This window comes from Sardina pilchardus, chromosome 9 (genome assembly GCF_963854185.1).
Source record: "Sardina pilchardus chromosome 9, fSarPil1.1, whole genome shotgun sequence".
Classification (NCBI taxonomy): domain Eukaryota; kingdom Metazoa; phylum Chordata; class Actinopteri; order Clupeiformes; family Clupeidae; genus Sardina; species Sardina pilchardus.
The window spans coordinates 21,526,313-21,548,247 of record NC_085002.1 but is presented as its reverse complement, the minus strand read 5'-3'; the positions used below and the strand labels follow the sequence as shown (position 1 = coordinate 21,548,247).

At 47.0% G+C, this 21,935-nt stretch overlaps 1 protein-coding gene and 1 long non-coding RNA gene across 9 annotated transcripts in view; one reads left to right on the top strand and one right to left on the bottom strand.

The window, feature by feature from the left end:
* The window catches only part of plekha6 (pleckstrin homology domain containing, family A member 6), a 63,232-nt gene that overhangs the window by 9,607 nt on the left and 31,690 nt on the right, over window positions 1–21,935 (top strand). For 4 of the 8 annotated variants that reach the window (XM_062546311.1, XM_062546309.1, XM_062546308.1 and 1 more), the window contains exons 1-5: window positions 3,103–3,580; window positions 13,313–13,393; window positions 15,029–15,203; window positions 18,717–18,821; window positions 19,023–19,095. In XM_062546311.1, the coding sequence (XP_062402295.1) occupies window positions 3,474–3,580; window positions 13,313–13,393; window positions 15,029–15,203; window positions 18,717–18,821; window positions 19,023–19,095 (541 nt within the window). In that variant the 5' untranslated portion in view covers window positions 3,103–3,473. Of the gene's footprint in view, window positions 1–3,102; window positions 3,581–10,723; window positions 10,992–13,312; window positions 13,394–15,028; window positions 15,204–18,716; window positions 18,822–19,022; window positions 19,096–21,935 lie in introns of those variants that run through there. The other 4 variants (XM_062546314.1, XM_062546313.1, XM_062546319.1 and 1 more) reach the window with 2 other exon arrangements.
* LOC134093049 (uncharacterized) lies at window positions 963–6,463 on the bottom strand. The gene is made up of 3 exons (XR_009940282.1): window positions 6,285–6,463; window positions 1,853–1,903; window positions 963–1,095 (listed from the first exon to the last, which is right to left on the bottom strand). It is a non-coding gene; the product is annotated as an uncharacterized LOC134093049 (long non-coding RNA).

The window sequence follows — 21,935 nt, the reverse complement described above, 5'->3', positions numbered from 1 at the left end:
ATTTCACCTCAGGGTATTTGGTCTTTGTAATTAGACTTAATGACGTTCATTACTTCTCATAAGTGCACAGATTAAAGCAGAGAACAACAAAGACTTGTCACGTTGTGGGTTTGTCTATATATAATTTAGCCACTTTGTGCCATCGTTTGCAGTGAACTCTTTAACACAGCCCAGTGCTATAATCAAGCTAGTGGATACAAAATTTGGTCACACATTCTTTAAGTGCCATCTAACTCCATGAAGCCACCCTGACTAAGCTACTTTGGGCTGAGAGTGTGTGTGCCTTCATGGTCCATCCCATGTGCAAACGAATGTGTTTCAGCGCTGACAACTGCGATTGATTCACCATGACCTGATAGAGATTCACAGTATGTGTGTGCTCAGTCATGCTGTTCTGCATTGCTTATGGAAGTCGTGCATGAGTTGTCCTCACATTTATCTTCTGGGGTTATGACTGTCAAGATTTGAACATATGCCGACGTTTCTTTGGATTCCAGAATGTGACTGTGAATGTGAAAAAATGCAAGGCAAAATCTTTTTCTGTAGATGAATGCGACACGATTTTTCCCTTTTGTGCCAGAGTTCTTGTTTAATAATAAAAAAGACAATATAAGCATATTTAAATGATTAATTACATTTTTCCTTAAAAGTTGGCTGTTGTAGTCCGGCTGTTGTTTAAAAGTCAGCAGAATGTCTGACAGGGATATTGTCTCCAAACAGGTCACGTCTCAATTACTTAAACAGAATTATCTGCCATGAACATTCCTTTATGGAGTTGCTTGTAAACAAAGATTAAATGGGCCAGCACTGCAAAACACAGGGAGAGAAAGAAAGAGAGAGTAAGATTAAGATACAAGGAGAGAGAGAGAGAGAGAGAGAGAGAGAGAGAGAGAGAGAGAGAGAGAGAGAGAGCAACTGAGAGTGAGAGGAAGGGAGAGAGGAAAAGAAGGGAGGGAGAGAGGGGGAGAGGGAGAGAGGGGGAGAGGGAGCGTGAGTTCTGTTGCAGGCTGGAATCTGTTAATTGATGGGAGCTGTGGTTCTGGGAAGGTTCTTCCTCCCCCATGTTTGAAAATGGATGTCATCAGCCACTGGACCCTATGAGAATGATAATGGAATGTTTTGCTATAGGATGACAGCTGTGTTTTGCATGTGTACATCTGTGTCTATCTGTATGTGTGTGTGTGTGTGTGTGTGTGTGTGTGTGTGTGTGTGTGCGTTTGTCTGCGTGTGCGTGCGTGTTCTTCAGAGGAGGAAAAGTGTTGGACGTTTGCAGCAGAGATAGATGAAAAATGAAGTATTTGTTTGATACAAAATAATATTATGGACAGCTGGTTGTTACTGTCCAGTTTCTTTTTAATTGAGACATCAATCCAGCTCCCTTGCCTCATGAACCTCAGTGCTGCTCCCCAAACACCACCGCCTCCATATTGTTTGGATATTAGACCTGCATAGGATGCTATTCAGCCACTACAGTGCAGAGGTTCTTTTGACAGTGTAGCTGTGAACCGACAATTGGATTAAAGGGGAGACTGAGCTGAACTGAGCCATGATGGGGAGCTGGTTTTTAGGTCTGAAACAGGAGCTCACTGCTCCTCAGAGGCAGGAGAGGAGAGGAGAGGAGAGGAGAGAGAGAGAGAGAGAGAGAGGAAGAAAGAGAGAGAGAGAAGAGAGAGAGTGAGAGAGATGTGGAGGATGAGATCCCGGCGGCAATGGCTGGTCTTTCATGCTGAACGCCCTAACAAGAGCAGGCACCGAGAGCTGAGAAGGAGCTGTGCCATATGGGAGTGATTATAGAGAGTGTGTGTGTGTGTGTGTGTGTGTGTGTGTGTGTGTGTGTCTGGTCAATACCCACCCCTCTAAGCAGGACTGCAGGGGCACACTGCTAACTCCACATGGCCCTGACCTGCAAAGACGACACAGAGAAAGTTGATTTTTTCCATTAATTTTAGTCACTTCTAATGGCACATCAGCAGTGCACTGTGTGTTCTCCAAGTCAGTGAAGTCTCAAGCAGAGGCAACAGTTTTGTTTGCTCATTCAAGTCAAGATGACTCTGATCTGAACTGAAGAAGTCAGGGAAAGTGCAAAACAGAAAGCATGAGAGAGAGAGAGAGAGAGAGAGAGAGAGACAAGGCAGAAAATGAACAGACTAAGAAAATAAGCAAGGGCACACTTTGATAGTGTTTGCTGCTTTGCTTTATTTTTTTTGTCTGCTTTTTAAGCGGTCCTTAAAGTGTTGTTCTGTTGAGCTTCTCCTGTCAGAATGTTGCCCTTTTGATGTCCTCTTTGTTGTGATCATAGGCATAAATAATGAGCGCCTATTACACCCTCACAAAGAGATGATCTGTCATTCAAACCCTTTAAACACACAATGCAGTCTTTTCCCACAGACTGAAAACTGACAACTACACTATTCGCTTAAGAGTCAACGCAGATTCACAAATACCAAGCAAATAGGATAAACATGTTATTTTTGGCTTCCAAAAGGCAATTTTCCGTGACAAATATATATTTTTTCAGCCACCCCGACTCTTATGTTTTGTCATGCCGTAATGACACGATGACAGAATTACAGGCCGTTTATAGACAGGCTGTTCATGTGTCAGGGTCTGGCACGGCATCCTATTAGCGCTGGGACTCCAACCAGACTGGCTGAGCAACTCCTCCAGCTCCTCCTGGGCGACCGTGCCCTCCCTCCCTCCCCATCCGGACCGGCACCTCACACCGAGATGGAGGACCGAGCCTTGGGGGGGACCGGGGGGGACCGTCCAGCGATGGCTGACAGGATTGTCTCACCTGGCTACCTATACTGGCTGCCCAATCAGGGAGGAGGGTAGCAGGGGTGGAGGAGGAGGGGTTAAGGAGCTGGCACACGCTCCCGGCGGGGTTAATGATTAAGAGGAGGGCTGGGAGGGAGGGAGGACGGGAGGAGGAAGGGAGTCTAGTGGCAGAGGAGTGGAGGTAGGGAAAGAGAGACTGGTGTGTATGGGGGGGGGGTGGAGGGGAGGTGCGGGGTGGAAGGGAGGGGAGGGGAGGGTTGGGCTGGGCAGGGCAGGGGGGCGTGAGCCCAGGCTGCCGTGTTTAAATCCAGCTGGCCACTCCGCCGGGAATGTAATCCATATGTGTGCCGTGAGTTCAGCTGCAGGAGAGAGCGAGAGAGGCAGAGAGACAGAAAAAAAAGAGAGAAAGAAAAGACATTACCCTGAGATTGTTTCTGCTTTGGGTCTTTTTTTTTTCTTTTTTATTTCCCCTCCCCTCCTTGAAAATTCCACTCATACTAGGCCCCTGCGCTCTGGCAAAGCTTTCACAGTCCACACAGCGAGAGGGAGAGAGAGAGGGAGAGGGAGGGAGAGAGGGAGAGAGAGAGAGAGAGAGAGAGAGAGAGGGAGTTTGCAAGAAGCAGAGCCCAACAGACGGTGGGGACAGAGAACGTAAAAGTGTGCCTGGCCGCTCGCTGGAGAAACATTTGCAGAGGATGAGAGAGGGGGAGCCAAACAGGGAGGAGGAAGAAAGGGGAGAAAGAGAAGAAGAAAGAGGAGAAGGAGAAGGAGGAGAAGAAGAAGAAGAAGAAAGATCAGTGAGGTAGGTCGATTCCTTTCAGCCCCTTTTCTCTCGGCCATTGTTCTCTGCGAGGGCTACTCAGTGGAGCCAACAGCAGCAGCAGCAGCAGCAGCAGCAGTCCTCCTATGGTCTGGTCTGCTCTGGTCAGCTCTGCATGAGCACCATCTGGATGGAGAGGGCTGGGGAGCGCATGCGGAGCGGAGCGGAGCAGAGCGCGCCAGACAGGGTGGAGGGGGTGGAACTGGCCAGCCAGAGCAGAGCGCTAGGCTCCTATACGCGAGCGAACAGTCCAGCCACATGGAAACCATGCCCTCAGTGCACAGCAAAAGAATAGAGGCAGTACACTTTGCATTGATCAGTTATTTTTGCTGGTAGACATATGCACACGTAATGTCTCTTTGCATATTTATGGACACTTTTTTGCATTTGTGTGTGAGTGATGCAAAATAACACTGTTTTTTGAAGCGAGTGCAAGTTTGTACCCTGTGAGCATGCACATGCAGTGAACCTGTTGCATTTCGGATGTATGAAATGCTCCTTGGGCTGTTAATGGCTAACCAGTGCATTCAAAAGTCGACCTCCCATGGCTTTGCACAATTGGCCTGTCCCACTGTTTGTTTAGACCTTGAGTCACTTGCCCAGCTCCAGTATCGGGCAACGAGCAAGAGCTCAGGTTAGATCTGGAACTTTATGTTCTTTTCCCCCTTGGATGGTGACTTCATTATCATGCGTAGATTACTTTACGTGTGGAGCTTCTACTTATAGTCACCAGAAATGTTTGGCTGTAAAAACAGTTATTTTGCAACCGGTTGATAAGGTGCTGCCTTGAACAACTGGGTTGACTTTTGAGAAGGGTCCTCTCTCTCTCTCTCTCTTTCTCTCTCTCTCTCTCTCTCTCTCTCTCTCTCTCTCCTTCTCTTTGACCCTTGGCCTTGGCTCCTTGTAAAACACTGCTGCTAATTGTTGGCAATCTTACAAACCTGATGACCTGCTGGGGTAAATCATCAGCGAGACCTCTGTTGTTTGTCAGAGGCTGCTCATGCCAAAGGTAAACCTCTGTTTGCCTCCAAAGACACAGATGCTGCTACTGTGTGGGCTTTGATGTCTGGAAGGAAAGCACATTTTCTATCGTACATATATTTTGTTATATGCTGCCGCAAGAACATTCCATAGCATGATCGGAAATAGGTCTTACAGCTACTGTGACGATGATACTGGGAAATAGGTCCCATATTATTACAAGGACGGAATATCACAAGCCCATGTGGGTTTGGCAACTAGAACCACTGATCTATAAAGAACTTCTTTATAGATCTCTATAAAGAAGGTCTTTCTAGATCAGTGAATAGAACCAGACCAGAAGTTAACACAATGAGTTGTTCCATCATTAAGCCCACTATCAAAAGAGTAGTTTCATTGATTAATACATTTCTTAGCTAGTCATTTTACATGAACCGAGAGAATTAATCATAGTTAATAATGCATTCCACTGATGTTCTTTGGCCTCCATTGGCTTTTGTGTGTGTGTGTGTGTGTGTGTGTGTGTGTGTGTGTGTGTGTGTGTGTGTGTGTGTGTGTGTGTGTGTGTGTGACTGTGTGTGTGTGTGTGTGTGTGTGTGTGTGTGTGTGTGTGTGTGTGTCTCTATGACTGTGTCTGTGTGTCTGTGTGTGCTTGTGATTGCTTGTGCTTGTGTGTGTGTTTGAGAAAGAGGGAGAGAGAGAGGAAGAGAGAGAGAGCAAAACAGTTTTCAGGAGGAGTTGTGGCAATATCGTTTGTCCTTAAGGACATCGTGGCCCCTGGGTTAAACTGGGAGGAAAGCGCTCAGAAATGTGGGAGTCTTCAACTCTGCCCCGCAACTCCTGGTCTTGGCAAACAGAGCCTGGGCCTGGCGTCCTCCCGTTGGAGGAATGTCTCTAATTTAAACACAGTTCACTTGAGCTCAAGTTCACACTCCCAATGGTCAAACAGACCCAATTTGCTGCACTGCCCCCCCCCCCCCACACCTACCTCATTCCCACTCAATACTCCTCTTTATCTATTGTACTTAGATGAGTTTATACAACAGTGCCTGAGCAGGTGTGACCTTTAAGTGCTGCTGATCCATACAGATGCCTGGTCCTACAATTCCCATACTCCCCCTGGTGCATAGTCCTTTCAGACCGCAAATCCTCAGTGCTTGTCTCTGTCTGACTCCAGAGATAATGGCTCTGTTAGCGTGAGGGAGATGTTTACAACTGTGAAGAGAAGAGCCTGTGATGGATGAAGATGTACTGTAAGCAAGGCTCTTGTAGAAGGTTCTCTCACTCCCACATGAGTAAGTGCTCTTCCCTCCAAGCAGGTGTCACCTGAAGGCAGATACCAGAGATAGTGCCCCGGGAATAGACATCAGTGAAGTTGGAGCAGACTAGGGAGGGATCTGTGTGGTCATGCTAGCACTGTAACAACTCCTCTGCTCTCTCTTTGCTATCCAAAGACAGACAGATTTTTTGTCGAAATAGAGAGTCCCCCCCCCCCCCCCCCCCCCCCCTTGTTGTTTATGTATCTTGGTATTTCAGTACTCTGGTGAACACAAGTATGTCAACGGAATTAAACACTGTCGCATTTACATGTGTTTACGTCTCAAAGGTCATTGTAACATTCAAGTGATCTTTGTTTGGGCGAGTGGTCCGGCAGAGCCCTTGTCGCTTCCAGAAACTGTAACGCACCAAAAAACCTCCTCCTCACCTCCCTTGTGTTCGCGTCACATCACAGAGCTGGCTGGCTGGCTGGCTGCCGCATTTGTCCCACAGCAAAACTTCCCAAAAGTTGACCTGGCAGGTAATCTGTGCGTGACATCTGTTGTGTCTGCTGACATGGCCTACATTTCTCCCTCCCCTGCCTGAGCGACTGCCCACATGCCTGCCCACCCGGGGAACAGATTGGCACTGTTGACTCTTTGGCCGGCCGGACGGCTGCTTGGTCAAGCGTAGATCTGATTGGACGGGTCAGCAGAAGTAGGTTGGCGTGTCAGCTACTGGGGTGTGTGTGTGTGTGTGTGTGTGTGTGTGTGTGTGTGTGTGTGTGTGTGTGTGTGGGGGGGGGGGTCCTTGTTGCTTGTGAGTTTGAATAAACGCTGGCCTGTTTGAGTTTTTGGTGGCATGCAGGTATGAGGAGACGTTAGTTAGTCTGCAGGACGCTGAAACACTTCTGTACCAGAATTGAGATGAGTTGCTCACTTTTACTGTATGACTTGTGAACTCTGTTCCATCTGCTTCATAAGCACTTATCTTCCAACTTTCATTTGACAAAATGAAAACATTCCTTCATTTAGAAAAGATATTAAAGCGCACAAAGAACTCGATGTTGTCTAAAAGCCTGCTTTTAGTCGGGTGGCTCCGGAGGTTTTCGAATCACTCCTCTGCGTTATCTCCCCCAATCATCAAATCTAGCCGTGAGTAATGCTGCGCACACCAAGGACAGAATAGCAAGTGAATACCAGACTGGCTGTCACCGCTTGACTTAAGGAGAAAAACATGTTTACCCTGCTGAGGCTATCACAGACAATGAGTGCTGTGAAGAAAATGCCGGGCTAATAGTAAAGCTGAAAGTGAGTTGAGCTGCACGTTTCAGACGTTACATTACATTACATTACATTACATTTGGCTGACGATTTTTAACCAAAGCGACTTACAACATGGTAAGAAACAGCTTTAAGCTTTTAAAGCAATTCTAACAACAAATTTTACAACAATAAACAAGAAGATGTTTAGATAGGGTGTGTCTTTGTCTTTGTCCTGGGCTGCTTTGGTGTCAATTGCTCCATGTTACATCAGCCTGACCCTTTGTTGAGTTAACGCAGCTCTCTCTTATGTGCTGTTACGAGTGTGCTTTGTATGGGTGCCCAGAGGAGTCAAACTACCTCGTCGTCGTACAGTTCCTGAAGGTCCTGCATAGTGTTCCCATATTTCCTATTTTGGTATGACAAACATGTGTAATACTGTAACAAACATGTCTAATACTGTATGTGTGAGCTTGAATTAGGGTTAGTAGTGAAACTAAAAATAACCATATGTTTTACATTTTTAATCACTCAGTCTGTGAAAATGCTGAAGTGGTTTGTTCACAGAGACTCCAGCTGTGGTTGGTATTTATCCTTGACCTCTACCTGCCAGGCTTTCCTAGGGAAAGAAATTGCGATATGCAATGGAACATCCAGTGAACAACGGAAAAAGGAACAGAAAAACAAAGGATTAATATGATAAACACACAAGAGCATTCTCTGTAATCCCTTTGGGTTTGCGCTGATGGGAATTGAACACGGACAGATCGGACTGTCTGAGTGCCGGACGGACCACAGAAATGCGTGGGAAGAGAGCTGACCACGGCTGGAGCGTGTGCTGCAAGAAAACATTAACAGGCAGATCAATCATTATTTGGCCGGTTTTGCACTAATTTGCCTGCATTTGACTCGTCAAAGGGCAGCTATCTGCCGCATTTAGTTTGGGTTCAGTTGATGTGTAATCTCGCTAGATAGAAAAGTTTATCTTTCTGCAACCACTGAAACATTTTAAGCCTGCTACTGCTGTGAGAGGGAGGGGGTGTGTGATGAGAGAGAAGGGGGGGTGGGGTGTATAAGCTACTGTTAACATGATGTCACTTGAATCTGCCCCTTGAAAAAGACCACCACACAGTAGGGAGCTGAAAGGCAGGTTTTAGCTTGGAGTGCTTCATGCAATGGTTTAAAGGTTTGTTACTGTGGTCCGGCAAATGCTTTCCAACTGCTTTTCAATCTCTTGTTTGTGGAGAGAGCCATTTTAGCATTCTTCCTCATTTAGTGTACATTGGACTTATGGATTCTGAATCACTGCATGGTCGCTCCACTGAACAATAACTGAAGAGGTCTATGTCAGATAATTACATACTGTTGACCTGTGCACAGGTAGAGTGAGAACTTAGTGAGGATTTGCTGTGCTGTGTTATTGAGGAAAAGCAGTGGTGTGTGGAGAGGGGTCTTAAGGCAAGGCAACTGGATGCACCGTATGCAACTCTACACCACTGGCTATTGATCTGCACAAATGCATCATACAAATCAATACATGCAGACTAGACTTAATAGCCTGTTATCATGAATTAGACATGGATACCAAATACATTCCACCCCTCTGAGGATTAGGAACGTTTCGGCAGGATTATAAAAAATGCTCTGGGCTTTTACGCAGCTACACTCACACACTCACGCACTCGCACATGAACACACACACACACACACACACACACACACACACACACACACATACACACACTGAGAGAGAAAGAGAGAGAAGGTGATGTAACTCTAGCCATTAGGAATATTGAAGTGGGGAACTCCCTGTATCGCTTACTGAAACACACTCCTGAATAGCTGGAGGACAGACAGAATAATAAAATAAGAATTCAGCAGGAGCTGCTCTTTTCTTTTTCTATTCTTCTGTTGTTTTCTCACACTCACTCAGTCTTTAGAATTTGCATTTTTATTTCATTGAATGCCCACCTTTTGGATTGACCCGTGTTTTTATTATTATTATTATTATTATTATTTTACAAACATCAGCTTTTGACCATTTGATCTAGTTTGACACACACCACACAAGCCTACACAACTCAGTGTTTTCGGCATAGCAATGACTGAGGGTGGACCTTGAGGGGATTCAGTGGCATTTCACCGCCACACAGTTTGTTTTTGTTGAATAAGAAATTGTTTGTTCAGAAGCATCATGATATTGTAATATGCGGTTGGAGAAAGATACATTTAAGGGAACGAATGGGCAACCAAAATGTACATGTACTGTAGGAAGGACTAACCACTGTGGGCCCATCTTCGTCTCAATGAAGGTTGTAGTCTTTGGAAGCTTGTTGTGGGATATTCTGAGAGACACTTGTCTTTAACTTCAGCAGTTCATCCAAGCCATCCATCATATTTTACATCTCATGTCATACTTAGTACTCCTTTTCCTGTCCAAGAGAAATAAATCAAATATGCTATTTTGAGCAATCTTCACAATAATTTCCATGTAGATCTGTAATTTCACTGCAACTAAAGGTTACTTTGGTGCAGACCAACTATTCATCAGGCTCACTCTATATTCTGCCTGTTAGTCATCGCGAGCAACTTAACTGGAGTCTTTAGAAGAGAATGGCTGTTGGGAACAGGGCCTCCGACATGATTGGAAGTGTGTCTAACGTGAGTCTGAATGACATAGTGGAGCTTTAATATGGCCATCAGAGCCCGAGACCGAGCCCAGAGCTTTTTTATTGCTGAGCTTGTTTGAGGATGAATTATGGATTTAATTATGACTGTGTGCTGGAGAGAGAGAGAGAGAGAGAGAGAGAGAGAGAGAGAGAGAGAGAGAGAGAGAGAGAGAGACAGAGAGAGAGAGAGAGAGGGAGACGGCGTGTGTGTGTGTGTGTGTGTGGAGGGGGATTGGTGTGTAGCTACAGCATGGTGCAGGGCAGTGTGGATGGTGCTGGGTGGTTTTTGCTGTATGGGTCACAAAGAGAGGGCGGTGGACATGGGTGGAGCGTTCAGATGTGCTGCACCTGAGTGGCTGACTTCCCTGTTCTCCCTTCCCCCTGCGACCCCCGTCTCCTATCCCGTCCAAGGTCCAGGCTGACATGGCTATTCCCAAGGGGAGTCTTGGTCATCACTCTCTCTCTCTCTCTCTCTTTTGGCATTGGGGGGGTGGGGGTGGTTGGGGGGGTGGCAGCGTGTAACCACATCTCAATCTGGGCTCTGGCAGACAGGTCCCTCGTCCTGTATGCATCTGTGGTCTTAAGTGCCTCCGGCGGGAAAACGAGGGGTGAGCGGGGAGAGAGAGAGAGAGAGAGAGAGAGAGAGAGAGAGAGAGAGAGGGATGGAAGGACGAAAGGAGAGGTAGGGAGAGAGAGAGAGAGAGAGAGAGAGAGACCCTGCTAGCAAATCAGCTGAGTTGTGCAGTTCTGGTTGTGCCGGAGAGCTCATGAGGGAGATACAGCGGGAGTTAGAGCAGAGGGACACAGGATAGACAGAGAGAGGGAGAGAAGGGGAGAGAGAGAGAGAGAGAGTGGGGGATAGAGAGAAAGAGAAGAGAGGGAGAGTGGAGAAGAGCGTGTGTGAGAGAGAGAGAGAGAGAGGAGGTGGGGGATATACACAGAGAGAGACTGGCTAGGCAACAGCATACATTCTCAAGGAGAGAAAGGAGGACAGCAATTATTACAGCCAACAGCCCGCGAGGCAAGCAGGCAGGCAGGCAGGCAGCACAGCAGCCGTATAAGGGACTCCCTCTGGCACTCTTTCACCAGCTGCTTCCAAGCATTCTCTCCATCTCTCGCTGTCGTCCACCACCCCCCCAGTCCTGTGCAGTCCATCCCCAGGCTGGCTTCTTTATGACTGATCCGGGGGACGATGCTGAAGTTCCGAGCCGACCGGAGGGTAAGGTAGGTGGGGAAGAGAGGAGAGGAAAGAAGCAGGGGATGGTGTGTGTGTGTGTGTGTGTGTGCGGGGGGGGGGGGGGGGGTTGCTACGCCCGGTGGTCCTGGAGGACAGTGGCAGCAAGGCGGGAAGGTGAAGTTTATGGTGGGGAGGTGGTGTTGGGGGGGTGGGGGGGGGGGGGGTGGTGCGTTAGCAGCTGCAGCTGAGAGGAGAGAAAGTCAAAGCCGTAGATTAAGGAGGACGACTGCAATGCAGTGCTGGAGGGAGACAGGGAAGGTGTCTCTCTCTTTTTTTCCCCCTCCTCCTTTCTCCGAGCGCGTGTTTGTGTTAGGCAGCGTGACGTGCCGAGTGTGTCTGAGATTCATGAGCGGGGATCTGTGTATGCGTCCGTATGTGTGCGTGCGTGCGTGCATGTGTGTGTGTGACTGTCTGCCTGTACATTTCCATGTGCACTTCTGTTTGTGCAGACACATTTTCATCTTCTACCTTAGCCATGGTCTGTGTGTAGAGGGCTGGCTTTGAGGATCTGAAACCATGTGTTTACCTGTGGACTGTTTTGATACACAGCTGAAATAATGAGAAGGCTTTTGAAATCTCAAATCAACATTCTCGTCCCCTTCTCCTCTGTTTATGTCCTGATGTTATGTAATGGCAAGGTTGTGCGGCATACACCAATTTATTTTTCCTTTTGAGTGGCAAAGCAACTCCTCTTTCTAAATAGGTTTGTAGGTTAGTCACTTCCAAGCATGCTCAGTAGGGAGACCCTATGAGACAACGCCAGATACACCGCTGCTTTTGCTGTCAAGTGCTCAAGCTGTTGAAAGCTGTCTTACTTTTTAATCATAGATGAAAGTTGTGTTGTTGTTGTATGTGTGTGTGTTTGCGTGTTTGCGTGTTTGTGTGTGTGAGTGTGTGTGTGTGTGTGTGTGTGCGTGTGTGTGTGTGTTTTGGAAATACTAGTCACTGATGTGTGCTCTGTTGGTATGGAGAGGTTGCATGCCTTCAGCCTGAGAGTGTTCTTGGCCGGAGTCCACTGTCCTTTCACCTGTCAGTGTGTCTGTGTGCGCGTGCGTGCGTGCATGTGTTTTCGTTTGGGAGATTGAGGCAATGCAGGCCCTCTTTGGAGGCTGCTTGTGTAGATGCCACATATCCTGGGAAGTAGGCCCATAACTCTTAACCTCTCCAGGGGCACTTCAAAGCCCCTTGTGGGGAAAATATAGTGCCAAGCAGGAGAAAGGCACGTGTGGTTTCTTGGCAGCCGAAACCACCATGCCTCCCCCTGTCATGGGCCCTACAATCCCCCTCTTGCAGACACAGCTGATAGCAGACATACACAAACATGTGTGGTCCAAAATGGGACTACAACTCCCATGCTGCTTTGCACACCGCTGGCCTCAGTGCCAGATCCCCTGTGTTGAGCCCCCTAACCTCAGTAGCCAGATAAAAGCCCACGTTTGGTGTCCACAGGTGAGAGTCTACCTGCTGCTGGCAATGCTATAACCACCACCTGAAGTCCAGCCTGCTGTTGCCACCGCTTGCTTCTACGCAATGTGCAGTGTACCTCGGAGAGCCCTGTACAGTAGGGTGCAGGATAACATAACACCTTATCCCTCTGTGCCATCTCTGTGACTAAAGGAGAGATCATGTTTTCAGCTTCTCCCAGCGACGACAGCCGAGCCAAGGAGCTGCTGGAAAAGGCAGACAGGCTGTGACTGCGACATTGTTGTTACACTGCTTGGACAAATACACATGCTTGTATCCTAATCCTTGTATCCTTGTCTGTTTTGTCCATGTTTATATGAGATCAACACATCAATTGTTTTTATGTACCATGTTGCAAGAGGAACTAGCACATATTCAATACAGTGACATCTTTACAGGAAGTACATTGCTGTGCTGGTAGTGCACGCTACAGGCAGAGACCTGATTCGAAGGTGATTGGTGTATCTTGAAATTGAAATTGGCCTTATGATTGACCATCGTCCGTATCCCCACGTACACACACAAGCAAACATACAAAGCGTAAATTAGTGAGGTTCCATTGATAGAGTCCGACCCCATAATTAGCCCTGATGAATTATTAAGAGCGTTTGACTGCTGAGGTGTTATAGTCAATACTCCTTCTACATGTGTTCTCCTCACTGACTGACTGACTCTCTGTCTGTCTCTCTCTCTCTCTGTCTCTCTCTCTCTCTCTCTCTCTCTCTCTCTGTCTCTCTCTCTCTGTGTCTCTATCTCCCTCGCTATTGACGTGTGAATCCCACATGTGTTAAGATTTTAACAGACTTCCTGACCTTTCCTCTCCCCTCTTCTTCCCTCTCTGCAGTCAAAATGACCAGAATGGACCACCTGGACACCCAGTGATCCAGAGCCATTTAGAAGAGAGTGTTCGTCTTCAGAAAAGCCTGTGAGTAAAATCTGACTGTTTTACATGTCTTACACCCCTACTGCTAAATGAAAGAGGCTAGTTGCGACGACCTCGAAAGACACACAACTGAACCAGTGAAATGTTCTGCCCATCGATCCGATCATCATTCATAATGGATACAGTTGTGCTCTGGTCGTGCCTCAGCTAGCCTAGATCAGTAATGATGTGGTAAAGGGATACTGCCACGGGTTTGTATGCTGAGTGCTGAGGCTAGGACTTCTTCAGGATGCTAAGCTAATTATGACAGCCATTACGGCTGCCATTTTCGCCTCCTCTGTGTCCACTGCCAACATGCCCATCCCAGACTCTTTCAACTCTGTACATTAATATTTCAGGAATACAACAAGAAACTGTTATCATCACCACCACCACCACCACCACCACCACCATAAAGAAATGGCAATCACTGCCATTCAGCACGTGTTTTCTTTGTCCAAAGCATATAATCTGATGTTGAGGCAATCTTTTGTCTGTGTAAGAGATTAAAGAACGATTTCCTCGGGGCACCCACACCCTCCTCTGAACACCTAAGAAAACAACTCACAGTATGCTGGTACTAACACACACACACACACACACACACACACATACACACACACACACACACACACACACAGATAATGGCAGAAGCCTTGATCTTCACCTGTAACCTGATATATAATTTCCATGAGGAAAAGGGTGCCTTGTAGCCTGCTGTACCCCTATGCTCATGTCATGTGGGAGCAATTATTCAGACTAGGCACAATTCATGTCTTCTATAATGCAATTTTTGATTGAAATCTCTGGTGCCCCTGCTATGGGTTAAGACAGTAACACATAACATATTGCAGTAGATTATCCTCTGTAATCTGACTCGGCTGAATATTACAGTGTGTAAAATGAAGTGGCTCCGGGACGTGTCTCCAAGGAGACGCTCGTAAATCCTAGTAGTGCCGGTCAGCGAATCTGCGGGCGAGCGAGCGAGGGATCGGAGGCCATGGCTCAGGGGCTGACGGGGGGGAGAGATCGATACATTGACCAGAAGACTGCAGACGCACTTCTGCCTCCTCTCACTGATTCTGTGACGCGAACTCTGACTCATTCATTCTCTCTCTCTGTCTGTCTGTCTCTCTCTCTTTCTCTGCCTCCCTCCCTCTCTCTCTCTCTCTCTCTCTCTCTGATCCCTCTGATCCCTCTCCACCAGGCCTTTTTTCCACTCCACTCCAATCACATTCCTTGCAAAACCCATTGGCTGTTTTTAAACTGCAACCTCAGTGGGTGCGGCCTGCTCGCTCCCTGCCAGTCGGGGCAGTAAAAATAGCCATGGCTCTCCTTCCCATGCTGCACAGCAGGGCTCTCTTCCTCTCCTTTCTCCCCCCTCTATCAATCAAAACGCTCCGCTCTCAAGGGAAAAGAAAGAAAACAAGACAGAAAGAAAAAAAAAAAAAAGAAAGCCGTCGTCGTCTCGTCGGTCTCTTCCCGTCTCTTCCGTTGCGTCGGGAGCACGAGAAGCCCGGTGATGTGGAGCGCGTAGTATAGGCTCAGTCCGGGTTTGGGAATGCCGAGGATGGCGCGGATAGGGAACGCCGGCGTTGGGGCTGACGGTGTGGTGTTGTGGTGTACGTGTGTCGGCAGGAGCAGGAGCAGCGCCCCGGACATGAATGGCAAGGCGGGCCGGAGAGAGCCGGAGAACGGCACGGCGGGCACCAGCGCCAACGGCAACGGCGGCGCCGGACAGGGCAACGCCAACGGCAACAACATCGCCATGATGACCGAGGCGCAGACGGACGCACAGCCACCGCTCGCACGGGTCAGTAGAGGAGCATCGGGCAGCTGATGCAGCTTGCTTACACACACACACACACGCACGCACGCTCGCACGCAGGCACGCACGCACGCACGCACGCACGCACGCACACACGCACGCACGCACACTCACTCACTCACTCACTCACTCACTCACTCACTCACTCACTCACTCACTCACTCACACACACACACACACACACACACACACACACACATACATACACTTTTTGTATTTCTCTCTTTCCTTCTTTTGCCTTCTCTCTCTCTCTCTCTCTCTTTCTCTTTCCCTTTCTCACCCATACACACACATACGCTGTCTCTCTCTCTTCCCTCTTACACATTCAAACATAGGCACCCACACTAAGACACACACACACACTAACACACACACGCAGGCTTGCTTAGCCACATCAGCGCTGATGTGCTGTCTTCTCTAGTGCCTCAGTGTGCTGCTGTAGTCCTCCTCTCCAGGCTCCTGTGACACAGGACACATCATCACTGCTGGAGCTCTCTGGGCTCCCACGGCTCCAAAAGAACATCGCCGCTTCCGGAGTGTTCCGCGCTTGACAGCCACTAACACAGCTTTACCGCTTCAGCTCTGCACTGTCACAAGCCTCTCGTGTACCGCTAGTGATGTGCTTCTTTTTTTTTTATTGCAGCTTACAGCCTCACAACCCCCCACACACGACCCCCCCCCTCGCCCCATCCACACACACACACACACACACACACTCACACACACACACTGCAATTCTGCTATGTCACAGCCTTTCTTGCACTACTACTAGTCATGTGCTTCTTTATTCTTGCATCACACACATACACACAGATATATGCTCTTTCTTTTTCTACCCCTCCCCCTCCACCACACACACACACACACACACCACTTGTGCTGATGCTCAGCTTGCCTTGCAGCATCCACATCATCTCAAGTGTAAGTCTCCACTTGACTTGGATTTTACACAGGCACACACTCACACACACACACACACACTCGGGCGTCGTGTGTACTGTAACTGATGCTGCTGCTGTCTTTGTGGAAGGTCTTGTTAGAAGGGGATTAGAGTTTTTATGTTCTGTTATCCCAAAAGAGATCACTTGGCATCTCCTAATGTTTAGATTTGCATCAGGGGTTTTCTTCTAAAACAGTTAAGCCTAATCCTTGAGCTTGATTTTGTTTTCCATGGGAAAGCAGAGAGAAACTCAGGATTAATCTTTGTTAAAACAACCAAGTTTCCTGGAAATTAGTCAGCTTCAATTACCCTCATCCTTAAAGCTGCTCTAAACAACCTTGTAGGGCTCAAGTGTGCCTGAAAGTTTTGAGTTCCTCCATAACTCTGATTCATAACAGATAATAATGTGTCCACAGTCCATATCATCATAACCAGCATGCTAGAGTAGTGACAACGCAAAAGTGGAGGACACACACCCAGCAAAAGTTTATATTTGTTTTATCACCAACACAAAAGTGGGGACTCAGCACTCTGAAAAAGAGGTTGCTCCAAATAAAGTGATAATAATAGTAATTTAAAAAAAAAAAAACACCCAGAAAAAAAAAAACAGAAAAAAACGTTAGTATGCTCTGAAGGTCTGTCTGGAAAGGAGCCCATTGACATATGAAATTCTTTGGAATTGAGTAAACAGCTGTGCTTAAAACCTTTGTTTACCAAAAAAGATATGTTTGCTGCATTTCTGAAATGGTTTGGCTGGAGCTTAATCCACCAGTATAATTTCACTGCTGGTTTCACTCCTGAAAGTTCAGCAATGAGCATCAATAGGCTCCTTTCCAGGACTTGGACTTGCAGGACAAATTCAAATTTGCTATCCGGTTCAACAGGGTTGGCCCAGGCTATTGGGTGGTGAGGACAGCACCTGGGACTGAGTAGTAGAGTCGGTCAAGGACACACTATAGATTACATACCTTGCTTTTCCAAAACACACAGGGAGACATCTTGATCCAGACGGGGAGGTAAAAGGGAGGAGAAGCCACCACTGACAATCTTATCTCTTAATCGTGGAATGTTCCGGCACAGAACAAAAGACTCTTCAGCGAAGAAGTTGAAAAAAAAGAGGAAAAAAAACAATTGAGTTTTAAAATAACTTGTCTGCACAAGTTATTTTAAATCACACTTGGTTTCCATTACATTAGCATGGGCTCAGGTTAATGTCAGCAGTCAGTGTTATTATAAGTTGAGTTGTTATTGTCATGGTTATGGTTATAGTATTTACCGTAATTTCCAGACTATTAGCCGCGGCTTATACATTGATTTTGCTGAATTTCTTCAGCTATGAGGTTAATACAGGGGGGCATTTAATATGGTGTTATATGGTTTCGTTTCTTTTAACTTGCATAAAACACTGTCCTGCGGCTTATACACAATGCGGCTTATATGCGGGAAATTACTGTAACAGACGCTTTTGTCCAAAGTGACATGCAAATAACAACAATACAATACGGTAGTTAAATTTAATAGTAAACAATTAAACAAGTTGTTAAGAGTGCACCAAGGAGAACAGCAATAATAAAGAACAATATCAATTCAATCAATTGTCTAATGAAAATAAATAGATACTGTAATATACAATCCATAATTCCTAAGAAACGCGTTTAAACTCACAAACTACAGTAAGTGGACGTTGAACAGATATGCTTTTAGGCCCCTCAGGAAAGACCCAAAACTATCACAGGAATGGAGAGCATTGGGCAACTCATTCCACCAATAAAGAACCACTGAGGAAAAGTAAAGTGAATGGCCTAGTAGAGAGATGCATGAAGCAGCAACACCTATCTGATGATCATCATTACACATGCAGGCCAATGAGTGAAGCAATGTTTACTAAGTATTACTTACTAAATTAGTAAGTATGTTTCACTTAAAATAGCTTAATGACGTACACTGTAGCTACAGTATATCTGTGATCACTGGACTGTTGTGGACATGACATATGGTTGAGCACACATTTGAAAAGCTAAGTTGGAGCTGGAGCCCAGCGTACATGTACAGTATATATTTTTGGCTCATGTGGTCTTTTTACGACTCCTCAAGAAATTAATGATTTGACTGTTGCCATGTCATGTGTAAACAGTCCATTGTGAGCACGGTGGTTTTCTATGTGACTGTATCAGTCCACAGTCACGGAGATAAGTCACAATGTGGCAACAGTGCCCGAAATACCAAGCCGCTGATTTGTTTAGGATTTGTCTGTGGCTTCTGGCTGTGCTCTGCTCACTGTGTTGTGGTCACTGGATACGTTGTGTGAACACACAGGTGTGAAGGGGCCACCTAGCTGTTTTTCACACCCTCTGATAAAAGCACCTTGCAGCGCTCTGCTCCCTGTCTGAGCCATCTGTCAAAGTGCCAGTGAGTCTGTGTGTGTGTGTGTGTGTGTGTGTGTGTGTGTGTGTGTGTGTGTGTGTGTGTTTGTGTGTGTGTGTGTGTGTTTTTTTACCAAATGTCCACGCACTGCCACTTTTCCTGTCCTGACACTTGTCCGTTCCGTGTCGTTTCAGGTGTCGCGCCCGTCCAGGAAGGCAGCGACGTTCGGCAAGCGCTCCAACTCCATGCGCAGGAACCCCAAGGCCGAAGTGGCCAAGCAAGGGTGGCTTCACAAGCAGGTAACTCGTGGAGTCAAGTGCCATGCTGTGTCTTGGACAAACAGACCGTCCTCCTAGTCAAACAACTACGTCATCCCTTGCAACACCAAACAACTCACTCAGCTCTTGGACATAGTCACAGGGCTGTATTGCGTTTCATATCTCTGTGCTTGCAGGCAATGAAACGTTTTTTTTTTTTTTTCCCTTTTCTTTTCCTTGTAGGCCAGCAGCGGTGTCAAGCAGTGGAACAAACGTTGGTTTGTGCTGACTGATCGATGTCTCTTCTATTATAAAGGTATGTGCTTCTGATTTAAGCTTCAACATCACATGGATGTTTTGGCAGTAAAGTGGCTGGGGAGGTTTAACCAATATACTGTACAACCAGGATCATACATTTCTGTAATATATGTTTGCTTGTGTTAAAGCTGTTCCTCAGACAATAAGTCAATATAAAACTGACACTTGAAAGCAACATATCAGCTTGTAGCCATAACAATGTGAATACTGTGTCTTCTTTGTTTGTTTTGCCAACTATTGACTAAGATGACAAATTACATGATTATGCGCCTGCTTCTAATTTCCTATTAAATACAGTCATCTCCACAACATATTGCGCCAAAGGGTTACGCTTGTTTGTTTGTGATGATGGGTTGCTGTGCTGTTTTTGTAGACATCGAAACACTTTTACCCCCCTCTGTGTCCTGGTTCACAACCAGAACAAGTGCAGATCTCTCAGATGCTTGTTGGACTGGAACTATTATACTGTATAATACATGGTACATTAGATTTACTCAACTCCAGTTAAAAAGGTGTTGTTTTTTGTGGTGCTCGGTATTAGCAAATGGGGCCAAGGACAGGATCATGTGATGATAAGTGATGATCTGCCTGCCATGTTAATGTTATTCTGAGACGTGCTGTCAACGCTGAGCAGCATTGTCCGCCTCTTGCCCTAGCGGACGCTGCCGCGGGCGGGGGTAGAATGAGGTCGTCTGCTGGACACAACGTCGGCAGGGCCTGGGGCTTCGGTTTGGTCCAGAGACACTGTGACCTCAGAGAAATAAATATTCAAGGAGACTTTGCTCGAACTGCCACCCTGTCTCTATTAGAAATTAGAAAGCTATAGCACTTTTTTTAATTAACATACGGTACTGTATGTGGGACTGTACATTTTAAATGATCAGCGAAATTCCCATACTCACATTTTGCTGACGTATACTAGAATTGGTTAGAAGGATTAAAACAGTTTGTGGGAATAATACGGCAAGTATATGTAGGTTGTAAATGCGATACGCTATATGGTAATTTTCTTCAGCATTATGTTCTCATTACACTGGAAAGACGTTCCCTCACCCTCCCTCCCTCCCCTGTTATTTTCTTTCCCCCTCTGTGACTTTACCCCCTCTCTCTTTCTCTCCCTCTCCCTCTCCCTCTCTCTTTCTCTCTCTCCTTGTCCCTTTCTCTCTCTCCTTCTCTCTCTCTCTCCCTCTCCCTCCCTCTTTCTCTCTCCCTCTCTCTCTCTCTCTCTCTCTCTCCTTATCCCTCTCTCCGTCTCTGTATGGTGTTAACGGCGCTGTCTCCTGGGGCGCTGCGGTGTCTGTGTGCTCTCCTCAGCCCAGTAGTGGCTGTTGCACTTTTGAGACTGAGCGCGCTCCGTGCTGTCTCAGCTCATCAGCCGTCATCCCAGTCCCCACTTCCTCCTCCTCACTCCTCCTCCTCCTCCTCCTCCTCCTCCTCCTCCTCCTCCTCCTCCTCCTCGCCCTTTAAAACGCAGACTTCAAAACGTCCCCCTGCGACTCCATACATAGATGCATCACTTCCTCCCTCACGCCCCACCAGTGTTGGGTAGTAGTAGTAACAGCAGTAGTAAACATAGTAAACAGTCGGGAGTGTAGAGTGTTGGGGCCTGACTCGAAAATAGAGCGTCGTATTGTTTCGATGATATCGTTTGCGTGTTATTTTTCTTCCTGCTAAATGTTGTGTTGAGCTAAAGAGGGCGGTCCATATTTAGAGCGTGAGCGGGAAGCACGGGGCAGGACTGGGCCAACGGTCCTCTGACGTTGATACCGTGTGATGCAATGGGGATGCGAGCACTGACTATAGTGTCCTTTACACCCCCGGGTCCCTCTCCACCAAAATGTCACACTTCTGTTGCCGTGCGTGTGTGTGTATGTGTGTGTGTGTGCGTGTGTGCGTGCGTGTGTGCGTGTGTGCGTGTGTGCATGTGTGTGTGAGTGTTTATGTGGTGTGCTTTGTCCTTGGAATAATTTTGGCTCCGTGTCCCTACCTTACCTGTCTCCTTGCTGTGAAAACTATGCAATGTTTACACTGGACTCCAGAGCTGCGTTTTTAAACGCTCCGACATCATGACACGTTGCCACAATCAGTTTAGCTCAGCTGCATGTCATGCTAGCACCGCCAGCGCCTTTAGCGTCGCTAAAGAGGGGTCTTGTTCAAAGAATAGGCCCATAGAGCACAATGGCCCCCTGACAGTCAATGGTACCAGTAGACATGTGGTGTAGAGGGACTGGAGACGAGCCCCTCTGTCTGTGTTGTCTTGATAAGCGGCTCAATGAATTTACTGCTCCAACAGAAAAACCTGAATAGAATGCTGCTATTTTTAAAAGCTTGGCGATGAGTTTCGTCCACTGCATAGCTTCTCACAGTAATAGCTCGCCGTGGTGGTCTTCTGGTAAAAAAAAAGTCCTATTTGGGTGGCATACAGTAGGAGCTGACAAGTTATGATTTATTTACAAAGTGGCGTGCTAACACTCCACCAGTTGATGTGGAATCTCTCTTCAAAGACCTGTGGGCATGTGTGCAGGCCTTCTTCATTTGGGACCGTGGAAGGAATGTGCCCCGCAGAGCCACAGGTTAAATGTACCTGAGGGGGACACGACCTTTCACCCCTCCTGCATGTGTGTTTCAACGTGTGTGAGTGTGAGTGTATGTTTGTTTGTTCTGTGTGTGTGTGTGTGTGTGTGTGTGTGTGTGTGTTTGTGAGAGAGTGCATGTTTGTGTGTGTGTTGTGTGTGTGTGTGTGAGAGAGAGAGTGTATTTGAGTGTGTGTGTGTGTGTGTGTGTGTGTGTGTGTGTGTGTGTGTGTGTGTGTGTGTGTGTGTGTGTTTTCTCTGGGCC